This window comes from Cyanistes caeruleus, chromosome 4 (assembly GCF_971803275.1).
Source record: "Cyanistes caeruleus chromosome 4, bCyaCae1.hap1.1, whole genome shotgun sequence".
In the NCBI taxonomy this organism is placed as follows: domain Eukaryota; kingdom Metazoa; phylum Chordata; class Aves; order Passeriformes; family Paridae; genus Cyanistes; species Cyanistes caeruleus.
The window spans coordinates 60,717,517-60,730,853 of record NC_141704.1 but is presented as its reverse complement, the minus strand read 5'-3'; the positions used below and the strand labels follow the sequence as shown (position 1 = coordinate 60,730,853).

Sequence of the window (13,337 nt, the reverse complement as noted above, 5' to 3'; positions counted from 1 at the left end):
CTGGAGAGTGTGGGAAGAAACAAGAAGCACAAACAAGAAGCAGGAGGTGGAACAAGGAGAATATAAAAATCACTCCAAGGTTTTCCTCTTTGTTACTGTGTGGAGCCACCTGCCACATCCCAGTCACCTGAGAGGGCACCATAGCAACACTTGGGGTTGCTGGAGTTACACAAGGGATGAGGAGAGCCAGCAGTGACTCCCTCTCTCTGGACTCTTTTCTTCACTCTTGGCAGCGAGTAATTATCCCAATAATTATGGGTGTCCAATTCACAGAAAACAAAACAAAATTCCCACAGATTTCACTAAAGACATTTCCTGCCCCTAAATGTACACTGCTTGCCTTACCATGTGATATTCCGGCACAAGAAAACATTTTAGGGAGGAATAAAAAAAGACACAATTTCAAAAATGTTTCTGAAGAAACTATCAATATCTTTCTGTCCTCACCTCTCACAGCCACTGCAAAAGTCAGAAACAGTGATTTAAATTACCAGCTTAGGTCCTGCTTTCACTGCTTCTTAATGTTTCCAAGACAAGAAGCCATCACACCAAGGAATAAGAAAATGGGAAGGTAGGATCAACATTTGAAAACTATTTTGTTCTAGTGGTCTGATAGCAAATATATCACTACAAATACATCCCAAAAGGTGCCTCCTGTAATGACAGCTCTCCTCTGAACACTACAGTTAAACCACACTTCCACTGGGAATCAATCCAATACAGCCCCCACTAACACCTGGGCACAGCTAGCTCAGGGTTGGCACAGGCACACCTAATTTAGTGATCAACCTGCAGATCTTTTCTGCCACTGGGGGTAATAGCAACCCCCTCCATTCCTGCACTGAAGGATTTTGGCTAAAGTAAGCAATTAAGAAGAGTTTGGTGAGTTTACTGCAGAAATTAATTCTTGCTGTACACAGAGAGACAACTGAACCACCTGAGGTTGTGATATCGCTTCCCTCATAAAGATTCTTCTCCCTGTTCGGATTTAACCAACACAAAGGAGAGTGCGCCCTGCTCCAAGCCTCTTCATAATCCCAAATGCACTTGAGGTAAGTCAATGAACATGAAATCCTACTTACAGAACTTCTGTAGGACACCACTGATGCTTCAAGAGCTCTACTGGTCGCGCTTTTGTGCCAGGAAGTCCGGTTCTGAGGAACAGTGAGGTATTTGCTGTTGTAGGCTGAAAAAGAGTCCTCTGCTGATTTTGCTGTCTTCCGTCCAATGAGAGTTGTGTGTGAGGAGGGTAGAGTAAAGTCTGAGAAGGAGAGATAAATACACAAAGCAGGTTTTATGCAGGTGGTTCCCTAATGGAATGGGGACTATTCATTTCTAGTGATGTGAACAGATCCAGTGGCATCAGGTAGAGGCACAAACTTGTGGATCATGGTCATTCTTCATAAAGTACTATTTACACATGTGAAATGCTCATGAAGTATATCTAAGATTATACCTACATGTTCTGGTCTCAGGGGCTAATATCTAGAATTTCTACACATGCTCCCCATTTCTTGTGTTTGACAAATTACACGGTCACAGTGCAGAAAAATGGAAGGTCTGGAATGGATGGAAATCATTACAAGAAAGAATCGTAAAAATATCCTGGGTTGGAAGAGACCTGAAAGATCATCTCAGTTCTATCCCCAGTGACATGGGCAGGGACACCTTCCACTAGCCCAGGTTGCTCCCTGCCCGATCCCAGCCTGGCCCTAGGCTTCCAGGGATGAGGCAGCCACAGCTTCTCTGCTGAATCTGTACCAGGGCCTCTCCACCCTCACACAGAAGAATTTCTTCTGGATTTCCAATCTAACCCTGCTCTCTGTCAGTGTGAAGTGATTCCTCTTATTCTGTCCTAACCCTGAGGTTAAGAGTCTCTCTCCATCTTTCCTGTGGGCTCCCTTCAGGTGCTGGAAGGTCACAATGAGCTCACCCCAAAGCCTTTTCTTTTCCTGGCTGAACAATCCCAATTCTCTCAGCCTTTCTTCACAGCAGAGCTGCTCCATCCTGCTGATCCTCTTGGAGGCATCCTTGTTCCAACAGGTCAGTTCCATACAGACAGTAGCACAGTGAAAAATTCTGATAAAAACCAGTGGATACAGAAACTATTTTGACAGAGAAATGTTTCATACTCTTTCCCCCTCTAGTGGTGCCACAGCTGAAACGGGGTTGACGGATCCATACTCTCATTCTCTTGGGGAAGCTCTTACTGGGAGGGAAAAACCATCTCTTGGTCCTTCCAGCATTAGTGTTTTATACCCAGGAGAAGACACCCTGTACACATCTGCCCACACGGTCAGCACCATCACCACTACAGAGACAAAGCATCACTGCCTCTGTCTAGTCAGGACTTTTTTCCAGGAAGAAGAAATAACACCTCGCATCTATCCAGGGAGCCACCACATCCATTGTGTACTGCTAAAGTCTGGAGATTTTATTTCCCCTTCATTTAGCTGAGTCCCTTCTATCCCCTATACTCAGACTGAAAATGCTTCCCCACCACCAAGTTCTGAGAGGGGAGACAGTGGAATGCTAAAGAAGGAAATGCTTGGAGGAGGGGGTCTGACCCCTAAATGTTATGAATTTTCTTATGTCTCCTATCAATACCAGATTAGGGTTCAGCAGCACTTGAACAGTACAACAGATTGACTCACCAGTCTTCCCTGTCTGATCTCCTGGGCAGACATGTGCTTGGATCACTTTAATGAAGCACATAATGATGCCACAAGGGAAACTCCAAGGAAAATAATTAATAAGCGAAGGTTTCATTCCCAAAGGCCACACACAATGTTTTGCCAGTATTTTCAGACTGAGTCTGGGATATCTCACAAGACCTTTACACAGTCAATTAAAGACCTCTTTTTCTTTCCAGTCCTTTTAACTAGCCTAGGAAAAAAAGCTGTTGTTCATTTATAATAACATGATTTCATTTCCATTATGCTTCCTAACCTCCAGAAACCATGTCACGAACCTGAGATTAACACTGGTAAACTGGTGAGGCAGTCAGGGACTCCCAATTAGAATAAGTTTTTTTGATGGAATTGCAGTTGCCATATTCATATCTGGAAGACTCCTCCCAAAAGCTTTTCATCTTCCCAAATTAGACCGATTGAAACAAAATGTTTTGTTTTGCATGCATTCCACATTTGACAGCTCTTGCCTGTGGTACAGCAGTGCCTCAGGGGTTTCTGCTTCAGATGCAGCCTGACCTCACTCTACCCTGTAAGCCTTTATGACATCTGGCCTTACATGTTCTCATTCTGTAAGAGTTCTGGAGGAATTAGTATCAAAGATAGAAAACAAGGGGTATGTGTGTGTGTGTGTGTGGACGGAGATCAGTGACCAGCTCCAGTTCCAGTGCCAATTTACAGCCAGTCACCACCTGCTCACTCAGCTCTCTGCACTCCTTTGCCTCAGCTTTTTGCAAAATTAAGGGTTGGCCACATGTGCAGCAATTGACCTCACAGGTCCTTGTCCAAAGTGCCACCACAAAGAAGTTGCACAGACTGCCAAAAGTGGAAGGACAGAGGGTGTGATAAAGGACAACACTGCTTGTAAAAGAGTCAGTAAAGAAGTCTGCCTTATTAGGAGCTCTGTATTAAATCCTGAGTAACAGCCAATTAACTAAGTAGTCCAGATGATCAGATCATAGCACAGCTACTTGCAGAATAAGCTGCAAGTGGTTTGGTCATCCAGGGCACAGACAGGGAACTGTTTTCATTTATCTTCTTTTCTTTCCAGTTAAATATGAGAAAGAATCTACATTTCTGAAAGACGCCACAGTTAGAAGGATGCTCCTCTGCAAGGCTTTTCAAAACATCTGCAATTTAGGAACACTGATTAGCAAACTCCAACCCCCACACAGGGATGTAAAAAAACCTACTTGAACTTACTGTTTCCTTGTAGCTTTACTCAAACATATATCTATTTCAAAGGATATAAATATATATACACAAAAAGATGCAGCATGGTTATACATGTGCTCTTTAGGCTCTCAGTAAATAATGAGTTCTCTGTTCTGAATATAGATGAAGTAGCTCAGCTCATGCCAAAATTACTTCACATGCACATCTCCACCAAATTCAACACAACTACAGCAAAGCATGATTTCCTCCACTGTGTCTTCAAAACCACCATTTCAGTGCCTTTTAAGAATATAGGAATTAGACAGACAAGGCTGGCTTGTCCCTAATGCCACCTAATTTTCAGCCTGTGTGTTCAGGGCTCACACAGTACCTCTCAGACTGCAGGTAGAAAGGGCCAAACAAGAAATCCTGACTAATGCCAGACTAATCCGGACAGCCTGGGTGCATCTGCCTGTCTGAACCCCATGCCAACACTCAGTTTGAAATATTCTGAGCCTCCAGGACACCGAGCAGGAGAATCTCTCAGGCAGGACTCAGTATCTCAGAAGTATTCCTTTACATTTGGCTGTACATAACACAGATATCCTTTGCCTTCCCACCTCCAGAATACAATTAGAGAGGAAATATTCTTTATAAAGAGAACCATCCAATTCTGAGTTTAGTTATGGGGCTGATTTTAATAGAAGCAGTTAAGCAGCAGGGGTCTAAACACCTAAAAAGTTCTTGAACTAAAAAGGGAGAAATACCAGACAGCTAAAACTTAATGGTCAAATTCTATCCTTCTATTATTCAAACAAGGAGTTTGAAGTTCACAGCAGAGATACAGCCTCAGAAGCAATAAGATAACATGGAAACAACCACAGAGCTTTTAACTGTGACAGCAAAAGAACAATGACTCAACATCAGCACTGAAAGTTATTATAAACTTGTACACTAGGAACTCCAGCACAAAAGGTTTATGCACTGGCAGCTTTGCTTCTTTTTTGTGGGAACTGAGCGCTCAGGGCTGCCCATTTTCTCCTGGAAAAGGATATTGCTCACTACTCCCAGTTGCACTGCAATAAGGTGAAGGTAGGTGGAAACAGCAGAAGACCAGCACAAGGCATTTGCCTAGTGATTGTCTTTTCCACATGGATCACAACACTGACCCACAGATGCAGTTCTGAGGCTTCAGGAGAAATGAACTCTGCATGCTTTATCTCTGAGCTCTCTGTATGTAACTGGGCTGCAGATTTTTCTTTTTTTTTTAATGTCCTAAAAGAATACAGAGAAATCCTTCCAAAGTATTCCTTCCCTTGTTCTCCACCCCATTTTGGCCTATCCCATTCCATAGGCAGCAATAAGAATGAAACAGAATAAACTTACCAGGCGCGTGTGTTTCCATGTTGCCTGGAGGTTTGGCTGGAAGTTGCGTCAGTACTAAAATAGGATGTGGCTATGCCGTGCACAATCTGCTTCTGCACCAGCTTAAGGAAGGAACAACACCAGCAGCTATTTACATCCTGCCTTGATCCTGCTTTAAGCAAACCACAAACTGAAGCTAATTAGTGAGACCACCTGGTTTGGTGATTATCGTCATGGAGGGAGAGAGACCAAGCTCCCATGACCTGAGGGGCCGTGGCAATTCTCTGCTGGAACTTCAGCACCTTGTCTTCATGTTCCGTAATGCCACAAGAAGCAAGGTAACAAGAGGCATATTTTTCCCAGAAGGCAGTGGAGAGAAAGGAAAAAGGCTAGTGCAGAACCAGGGCTCTACAGCAGAGCCAGCTCTGTCCAAAGAACCAGCACTCAAGGATCAGGTTGTCTTGGAGGTGGTTTCTGTGGGGAAGAGTGTCTTTATATCTACAAAGCTTCACAGTGCTTCCAGGTAGGAGGTAAGTGTAGAAAGCTTTCTATAAGGCTCTGTTTCAAGTACTCCAGTTACCTCAGTGCCTGAATGCCCTGTCATTCCTGCATGAAATATTCAGGAGTTTATCTTGTAATCAACTGTCTAATCAGAACAGGTGATGGATCCTGCTTAGCCTTCAACCTTGCAATTTAAACAATGTATAGGGAAGAAAAGTTGTTGATGACCAATGCTATTTGAGAAAGGACTTTTGCTATCATTTGCTAATGATAACTGGAGGGAGATGTAACTAATTTGAGCCCAAATCTTTTCCCTCTTTTAACCAATTTATGATACTATGATGGTTTATCTACTGTGATGGGGAAAAATGGTTTAATTCAATGCTTGAATAAAGTCCAGTGGTTCTACGACCTTGTGAATCAGGACAGTACGCTGTGTCATGGTTGGCAAGGGTAGAAATTGTCTCTGTCACAAAGAGATGTGCTGGTGCACCCTGGTTGTGCTATCAAACATGCTGAATACATAAAGGGAGCAGTGCAGCTGTTGTGTCCCAAATTTGGGCTGGGTGATGTAAAATTTTCTCAGAAAGACTAAGAAATTTATATGAGGTTTTAAATTCATTAGAACACCCCACTCTTCTTGGACCCTACTTTGGCGTTTATCTTCTGACCAATATATCAACAGATATCAAATACTTTGTCCTTTTTACCCTGCTAGTATCTTATGTTACTCTCAGAACATCTTTCAGAAGTTTTAAAAACAATCTGTTTCCTATACAGGGAACAAATCTCCTGCTTTCTACACCTATCTCAGGGATACGGAAATGAAAACTTTCTAAAGCTTTCGCTATTTTCCATCCACAATCTCTGCTGCTTCAACTAAGCTGAAAACCAGAAAGGCAAATCCTGGCTTATTCTGGAACAGTATAGGAATGGAGAGCCAGGTCCTGCTGGGATCCCTGTGGACTTATAGCTCTGGCTGTGTAGGTTCCAATTACCAGCTTCTATAAGCCATAAGGATGGGTGTGTTACAGGTAATACACTTAGGTCAGGTAATAAATAATATACACAGCAATATGAGAGGAAGCAATCTCCATCTACTTAGAATGGAAGTAGTCTATTTTTAAGACTTTCCAACTGAGAAAATCATATCTTGGCATCACTATCTCTCCTGAGGTACCTGGGTATGGTGTTAATTGATAATGCAGAGTTGTGATAAATAATACCAATATACTTGATTGTGTTTCACCTGCTGTAGAGGAGTGGTTCTTGCAAGTCTGTAAATTTAGCAGAGAGATTAGATGCTTTGAATAATTAAGGAGTTATATAAGACTCCTCCCCAAATCCATTCAGCATTCCTGTAAATCTATCCTGTGACACACTCAACAATCCAGTTGGTGTTCTGAAACAGTGGGATGTGCTCCTAATCATTGGTGGAAAGGTAAAGACCAAGGTAGTTCAAACCCATTAAGGCTCACAAACAGTATGTATGACTTAGGAAACAACATTCCTCAAAGCCTGGCTTCTGCTGGAGAATGCCAGTGGAGCAGTCAGATGTAGAGTACTGTGTGATGTGCTGGCACACTTAATTGTAGGCAGGACTGTGCTCTTCACTCCTGCCAGGGAGGAATGCTGCTAAAAGTATTGGAATTGCACTGATTGGATCTGCCTGTGTGAAAGGCAATGAAACCTGCACAGAACAAGTCTGAGCCCACTGGGTCCTTAGGCAAAAGACAGACAGTTCTTTTGCGGCAGACTGCCTGAAAAAGTTTGATTCTCATGCCAGCAAGTCAAAGTCAAAAATGTATTTACCTCTTCAGCCTGATAAAGGAGATGGTATAACATTCCCTTTGCTTTTTCTTTCCTGCCAGTGTGTTTCTACAACAGGATTTTCAAGGACGATCATTCTGGCCTTGCTCATGATGGGGGCTTGGAATACACAGGTAGTAGTCAGGCCTGAGTAACATCTAGACCACACCGAAGTCGCCAGAACTCCCTGCTGTAAGTAAAGCCAGTAAGTGCTCTCCTCATGGGCTGCATTGCACTGACTCATACAATTAATTATCTAATTAGAAGATGTGTTTGTAGCCACAAAGCCTTAGGCTGCAATCCTGTCAGCTTTCACAAGCTAAGAAGGGTCAATCTGGGTAAGGGCACAAAATGAAACAAAGGGACATCCCAGCCATGGTAAGTGGAAGAGGATGACATTTGCCTTTTTCTCCAAATCCATCCCTTCTCTCTGCCCCTTCTGATGTTGAAGGTTGCTATTCCTGATCTGCTGATTCCTGAATTGCTGAGCTTCAACTCCAGATGAACTGTTGACTGACCCAAATCCATCTGTCAGGGAGCTTAATATCTTGAGGCAGCTACAGGACGGAACTGGTGTGAGGGTGGAAGTAAACTGGTGACAAATCTACTGCAGCAAGTGCAGCTGGTGCCAATTAAAACTGGGTTTCTCTCTCGTGTTATTGTGCCCTATAGCAGAAGACACAGAGATGCATGGAAGGCCTGCACTTCTACTCTGTGCAGCAATAAAGGATGTCTTGAAATAATAATAAAACAAAAAGGGCTCACAATTCAGGGTGTGTTGAATCCACAGCTGACTGGCAAGAGAGAAGGAGCAGGGATGTGATAGTTTGGCATCTAGGAAAAAAAGTGGGAAATACCCACAAAAGTGACTCCTCAAGAGAGGCTGTGGGGAGTTTCTTCTCTGCTTGAGACCTGACCAATAGCTGGCCAGTTTGGAGAACTGACGGCATTTTGGACCACTGAAAAGTGAGATCACCTTTGTGAATACCACCTTTAAACCCAAGCCTGGGAACTTCTTGTCTCTGTCTCTGCCTGGTTTCTAAAAAAGGAATGCAACTTACCTTTTATATTCAAAGCAAAGAAGTTTTTGTTTGTTCCCTGTCCTGGAGTGACTTTATGATGCTTGCATCCCCAGTCGCCTGGTTTGTTACACATTAAAGTTCTGCACCTCTAAGACTGGCTCCGAGAGCAAAGAGGGGGAAGAAGAAACCACAGTTTGTGTTGAGGAAAACCATCACTTCCCCGCATCCCGCATCCTGGACATCCATCCGGGCCTGGACTGTGTCGTCTCCAGCATGGACAGAGAGCGGGACAGAGCTCTCTCCTTTGCTTTTAGTTAGTTTTAGCTAGATGAGGCAGAGGAGTTCCCTGGTTCTTTTTTTTCTTGGATCTGTGCAAACCTGCTCTGGACTGAAAACCCAGCCAAACCCCGGGAGCTCATGCCTGTGACTCAATGGGGCCTGGGCCTTGGCACTTAACAGCACCGAAGGGAATGATGAGAGACTGAGCAAGCTGAGCTACACCACATGAAAAGGACTTCTTCCTATCCAGCAAACACCGAGAGGTTTTATTGTTTAATATTATTCAATTTCTGTTAAACAGTTTTTTTCCACTTCTCTCCTAGGAAATCTCTTTTCTCGAACCATTTGGGGGGAGGGCTGCTTGGATTTGCTTTTCTGGGGGGACTCCATTTGGATGTTTTCTCCCAAATTTGCCCTAAACCACGACATTCCCAAAGGGAGCATATGAGGAGATGCATTGGCCCATTTAACCATGTCATAATGACATTCATTATTTTAAAATTTTTAGTTAAATATGAAGCTTGAATAATTCTTGTCTTTCAAAAATACACATGGAAATAACAGTCCTCCCTCTCTCATATTTTTGAGAAATTAGTACTTCCCAATGAAACTGCTTCAGTGACACAAGATTCCTCCAGGACCAACAACACTCTGGAGAATCTTTTGTGTTCCATGGCCCAATTAGAGAAAGTAGAATTTAAATCCTTGTAAATATATGCCTTGCAACAGTAATTAAATTAAACCTGCCACTGCAAATTCTGCCTCTAAATTAATTCCAATTTTTGGAACAAATGCAACAGGTGAAGTTCAGGCACAGGGAAATAAGGGAGATAACCACTAAGCTTCCTCCTCAAGTTGGTCTGGACAAGGGCTGAATTAAGAGCTGTCCTTAACCTTGTACACAAGTCCTGAGGACTAGCAGAATTTACACAGCCTGTCCCCAGCACAGTTTCTTTTGCATTCAGCTTCAGGAGAAACATGTATATGTACTACAGAAATACATTTGGTTGTCTGAGCCACAACCAGTATTGCTTGTGTACCAAGAACATCCTACTCTTACTCTGAAGCCTTATTCCGTAATTACGGTACTGCCTGAAAAGAATGGGAGGAAAAAGAGCAAAAAATTACAAGTCTATAGTGTGTCACTAAGGGCTGAAGTGGGGAATGAAAGTGTAATGTCTCTGCAGACAATACTAAATTATTTGGGAAATGTTAAGTATAAGCAACTGCTTCCAAGCGTGATTTATTTGGGGTTTTCCTTTTGGTTTTTTTTTCAATAATGCAGATTAATTTCCACAGTGAAATGAAGGGAATCTCCCTCCTACAATCCACCCCAAGATGAATCATACTGTGTTCTGTTGTGCTGGTAAGCTTTATTGTTTGCTGTGCCAATACAATTATTCAGGATTCTAATGGATAAGGCAGTGTACAAAGAAAATGAGGCTTGCATTGTGAAGTTCCTCCATCATAAAGCTTCAGATTAAGCAACTGGGCTTCTGGGCAATATTCATGGTGTGCACTTGCGAGCAAGGCATTCACACAGCGAGGCAGAAGGGATGTAGTGCTGCACCATGGTCCCATTGGGACACCGCAGGGGGATCGTCACCATGGTGGTCTGAGTGGCTGTACAGCAGCTGCACTGGTCTTCCCACTGCCCTGTCTGAGCAGAGTACCTGGTGGTGCTTCTGCACTTGCCCTAAATGGAAAAAGAAGAGAGCTGGAGTTTGAACACAGCCTCATTGCACTCAGAATCCTGTTTCTTTCCTTCAAAATCCATGGGTGAATTTGTCTAGCTTCTGTGCTCTGCTGTAAAACATGAACTCAGAAACAGCTACCTGACTTCAGACTGTGGGGTGCTGCTCAAAGAGTAACTTCTTATGAACATAAGCAGAGCAAAGGAGAGGTGAAGAAACTGCTCTCACACACACAAAAAAAAAAAAAAAAAAAAAAGCCCCAGAATTTAAAATCTCATAGGGAATGTCCAGAGCTATGGTGTTGGCTTCTGAGCAGATGTGGTTATCATGCATTCAGAAAGTGCTTCAGCCCAAATGCTGCAGCCCATACACCCACTGTTGCCCTGCTAGTGCTATTTTTTCTTTTCTGCTTGTCTGGCCACTTAACTAATTTAGACCAAGCTGTCAGTGCCTGTAGCTATAAGCCTTCATGATGTAAAAACATGTAGCCCCACATAACACTCTGTCGAAGTCCATTTCCGTTGGTGGCTTTGTGCTCTTATTTCCCAGTCTAATTAAATTAAAATATCCTATCATTATCAGGGAGAACTTTAGAAAAAGTGTACTTACTACTATTTATTCCCAGTATAAAATCTGCTCTTCTGCAGGAGAAACAGCAATACTCATGACTTTATGACTAAGAATCATTTACTTTGTAGACAGGACAAGAGGTTAAGAATTATTAGTTATGCCATAACTTGGACTGCACACAAGGGTTGATTAAAATCCTTGTATTGGGCGTGGTAATGTTGGTAAGAGCAGAGATGGGAACACCCAGAAGGGAAGTTATGCTCCTGTTTTAAAAGGAAGTTGCCGTATAAGGTGTAAGCAGTGATGGGCTGGAAATTAGACTTTTAATCTGATTATGGAAGACACAAGACATTTAGAACACAACAGCTTGGCGCTATGGCTAACAGAGGAATCCCAGAGCTTATAGGGCACACAAGTCAAATCTTGGCACTCAGGTGTAAAGGTGGTTTAAAGTGTCATTTATCTAAATACCTATTTAAATTCCCCTAATCAACACAGATGCTCAGTGCTTAACTACAGACTCAGAGCTGAAAATCAGTTTCACAAATGTGAAGATAAAAATTCCTTTTTTTGTAATGTAGAAACTCCTAACAGAGCTACTTCATAGTCATTAATTTCTGATGGAAGCAAGAGAGTGGAAGAAGTGGAAGAGATGAAGGAAGCCTTTGTGTCTAACACATGTGCCTTTTTACATGCTGGTTTGACTAAGGAAAATTCAGCATCACCAAATAACTTCAGGAAATAAGTGCCAATGAGCTTAACACCAAGTCAATCAATGAGAAACTGATGCTCCACTTACTGAAGTGAAATCATGATGAAGGAAAATGTTTCCTTCTAGGAAAGGGAAAGAGAAGGTCTTGGGGCAGAGGGGGGTTGATTTTTGTTATTTACCTCACAATGAGAAATGGGCACCTCCTTTTCAGCCACACATCCATTGATATTCCCATACTGCAGTCTGGTGCTAACTGTATGACATTCCACCTCCACACCTACCAAGTAAAAAAAAAAAAAAGAAAAAGAAAAAAAAGTGTTTGACACTGCTGACAATTGCTTTTTGTAACTCACTTTCCTTTACTCCTGAAATTGCCATCAGTGAAATGTTATTCCTGGTAAAATCCCTAGCTGGTGTGTCTCCTTAAAGTAATTAATGTAGAGTTGTGTGACTATTTCACACTGTAGCCCTGAAATTCCACTAGGGGAGGGTTTCCCTCAAGTTTCCTTTCAATTGACTGCTTTGTTTTAAAGTCACCTTGGCCATCTAACATCAACCTCTTCCCTGGTCCTAGACAATTCTCCTGTTAACTCTGGTAAACAACAGGGATTCTGTTCCCCCACTTTCAAAGAGAACCTCATTATTAATATACTCAAATACAAACTAAACCAGAATATCTTCTTCTGAACTTTTGCATGTTTTGGTCTGCATTTAAAAACTTGTGAAGGAGCCAATGCGTTTTTTCAGTGGGTATTTTGTGCACAAACAGCTGGTCTTTGTAGCGTTACTATAGTTTTATGTCTCTGTGAACAGACAGGCTCCTACTCATACTCATTTCTAGCTAACCAATGAAATTTCCATGTTTAGCAGAATATGGGACTGATTTTTAGGTACTACACAAAAGCATTTCAGAAAGTTGAAGGAATTCAGCAGGGCAACTGCACAACTAAGTACATACACAAAGGGAAGGTATCCATCTTCCTACCAGCAAACACAACTTCCCATCAGAATGTTGGTACCAAATTTACTCTGCTTTGCTAAAACCTTAAATTTAATTTAAAAAAAGAAAAAAAAAAGCAGCTTATTTCTGGTTCCAGGGCTGGAAATGCCCTTTCTCTTTTAATGATTTCACCACTCATTTACAAAAATTGTCCACCTGAAAGGACAGCTATTCACACAATTGAAAAGCACCAAAAAAAAAAGTCATGAGCCTCAACACAGCTTCATCCCCTTTCTGATCCTGACTTATCAACTTGTTCTCTAGTTAATTTACCTCTGTTATTTACTTTTTTTTGTTGACTCTGCCTCCTCTGCAAAGGCAAGTGCTTGTAACTTAACAAGACATGTGAGATTGAGATCAACAGAGAAAAGAGGTGAGAAACAGACACAACTTCTTTCTTAAGTGAAAAAATAAGGACTATCCTTTGCCCATTATCAAGTCCTGTGGCTAATACCACAAAAATCTCATGAGAAAACAAGACCTGTTCACTTGTGTGTTCCCACAAACTTAAAAGCTGGAACAATGCCCTCAGACACACTA

At 42.2% G+C, this 13,337-nt stretch overlaps 2 protein-coding genes across 5 annotated transcripts in view; both read right to left on the bottom strand.

The window, feature by feature from the left end:
* The window catches only part of ANO2 (anoctamin 2), a 163,277-nt gene extending 157,918 nt beyond the window's left edge, over positions 1-5,359 (bottom strand). The window contains exons 1-2 of the mRNA XM_086885154.1: positions 5,232-5,359; positions 1,083-1,261 (exon numbers count right to left, since the gene is read on the bottom strand). Of these exons, the coding sequence (XP_086741280.1) occupies positions 1,083-1,261; positions 5,232-5,250 (198 nt within the window). The 5' untranslated portion in view covers positions 5,251-5,359. The remainder of the gene's footprint in view (positions 1-1,082; positions 1,262-5,231) is intronic.
* Positions 5,360-10,177: 4,818 nt separating this feature from the next.
* Positions 10,178-13,337, bottom strand: part of VWF (von Willebrand factor) — a 153,709-nt gene continuing 150,549 nt past the window's right edge. For all 4 annotated transcript variants that reach the window (XM_086885151.1, XM_086885149.1, XM_086885148.1 and 1 more), the window contains 2 exons: positions 11,977-12,074; positions 10,178-10,517 (listed from right to left, as the gene is read on the bottom strand). In XM_086885151.1, coding sequence (XP_086741277.1) covers positions 10,329-10,517; positions 11,977-12,074 — 287 coding nt within the window. In that variant the 3' untranslated portion in view covers positions 10,178-10,328. The remainder of the gene's footprint in view (positions 10,518-11,976; positions 12,075-13,337) is intronic.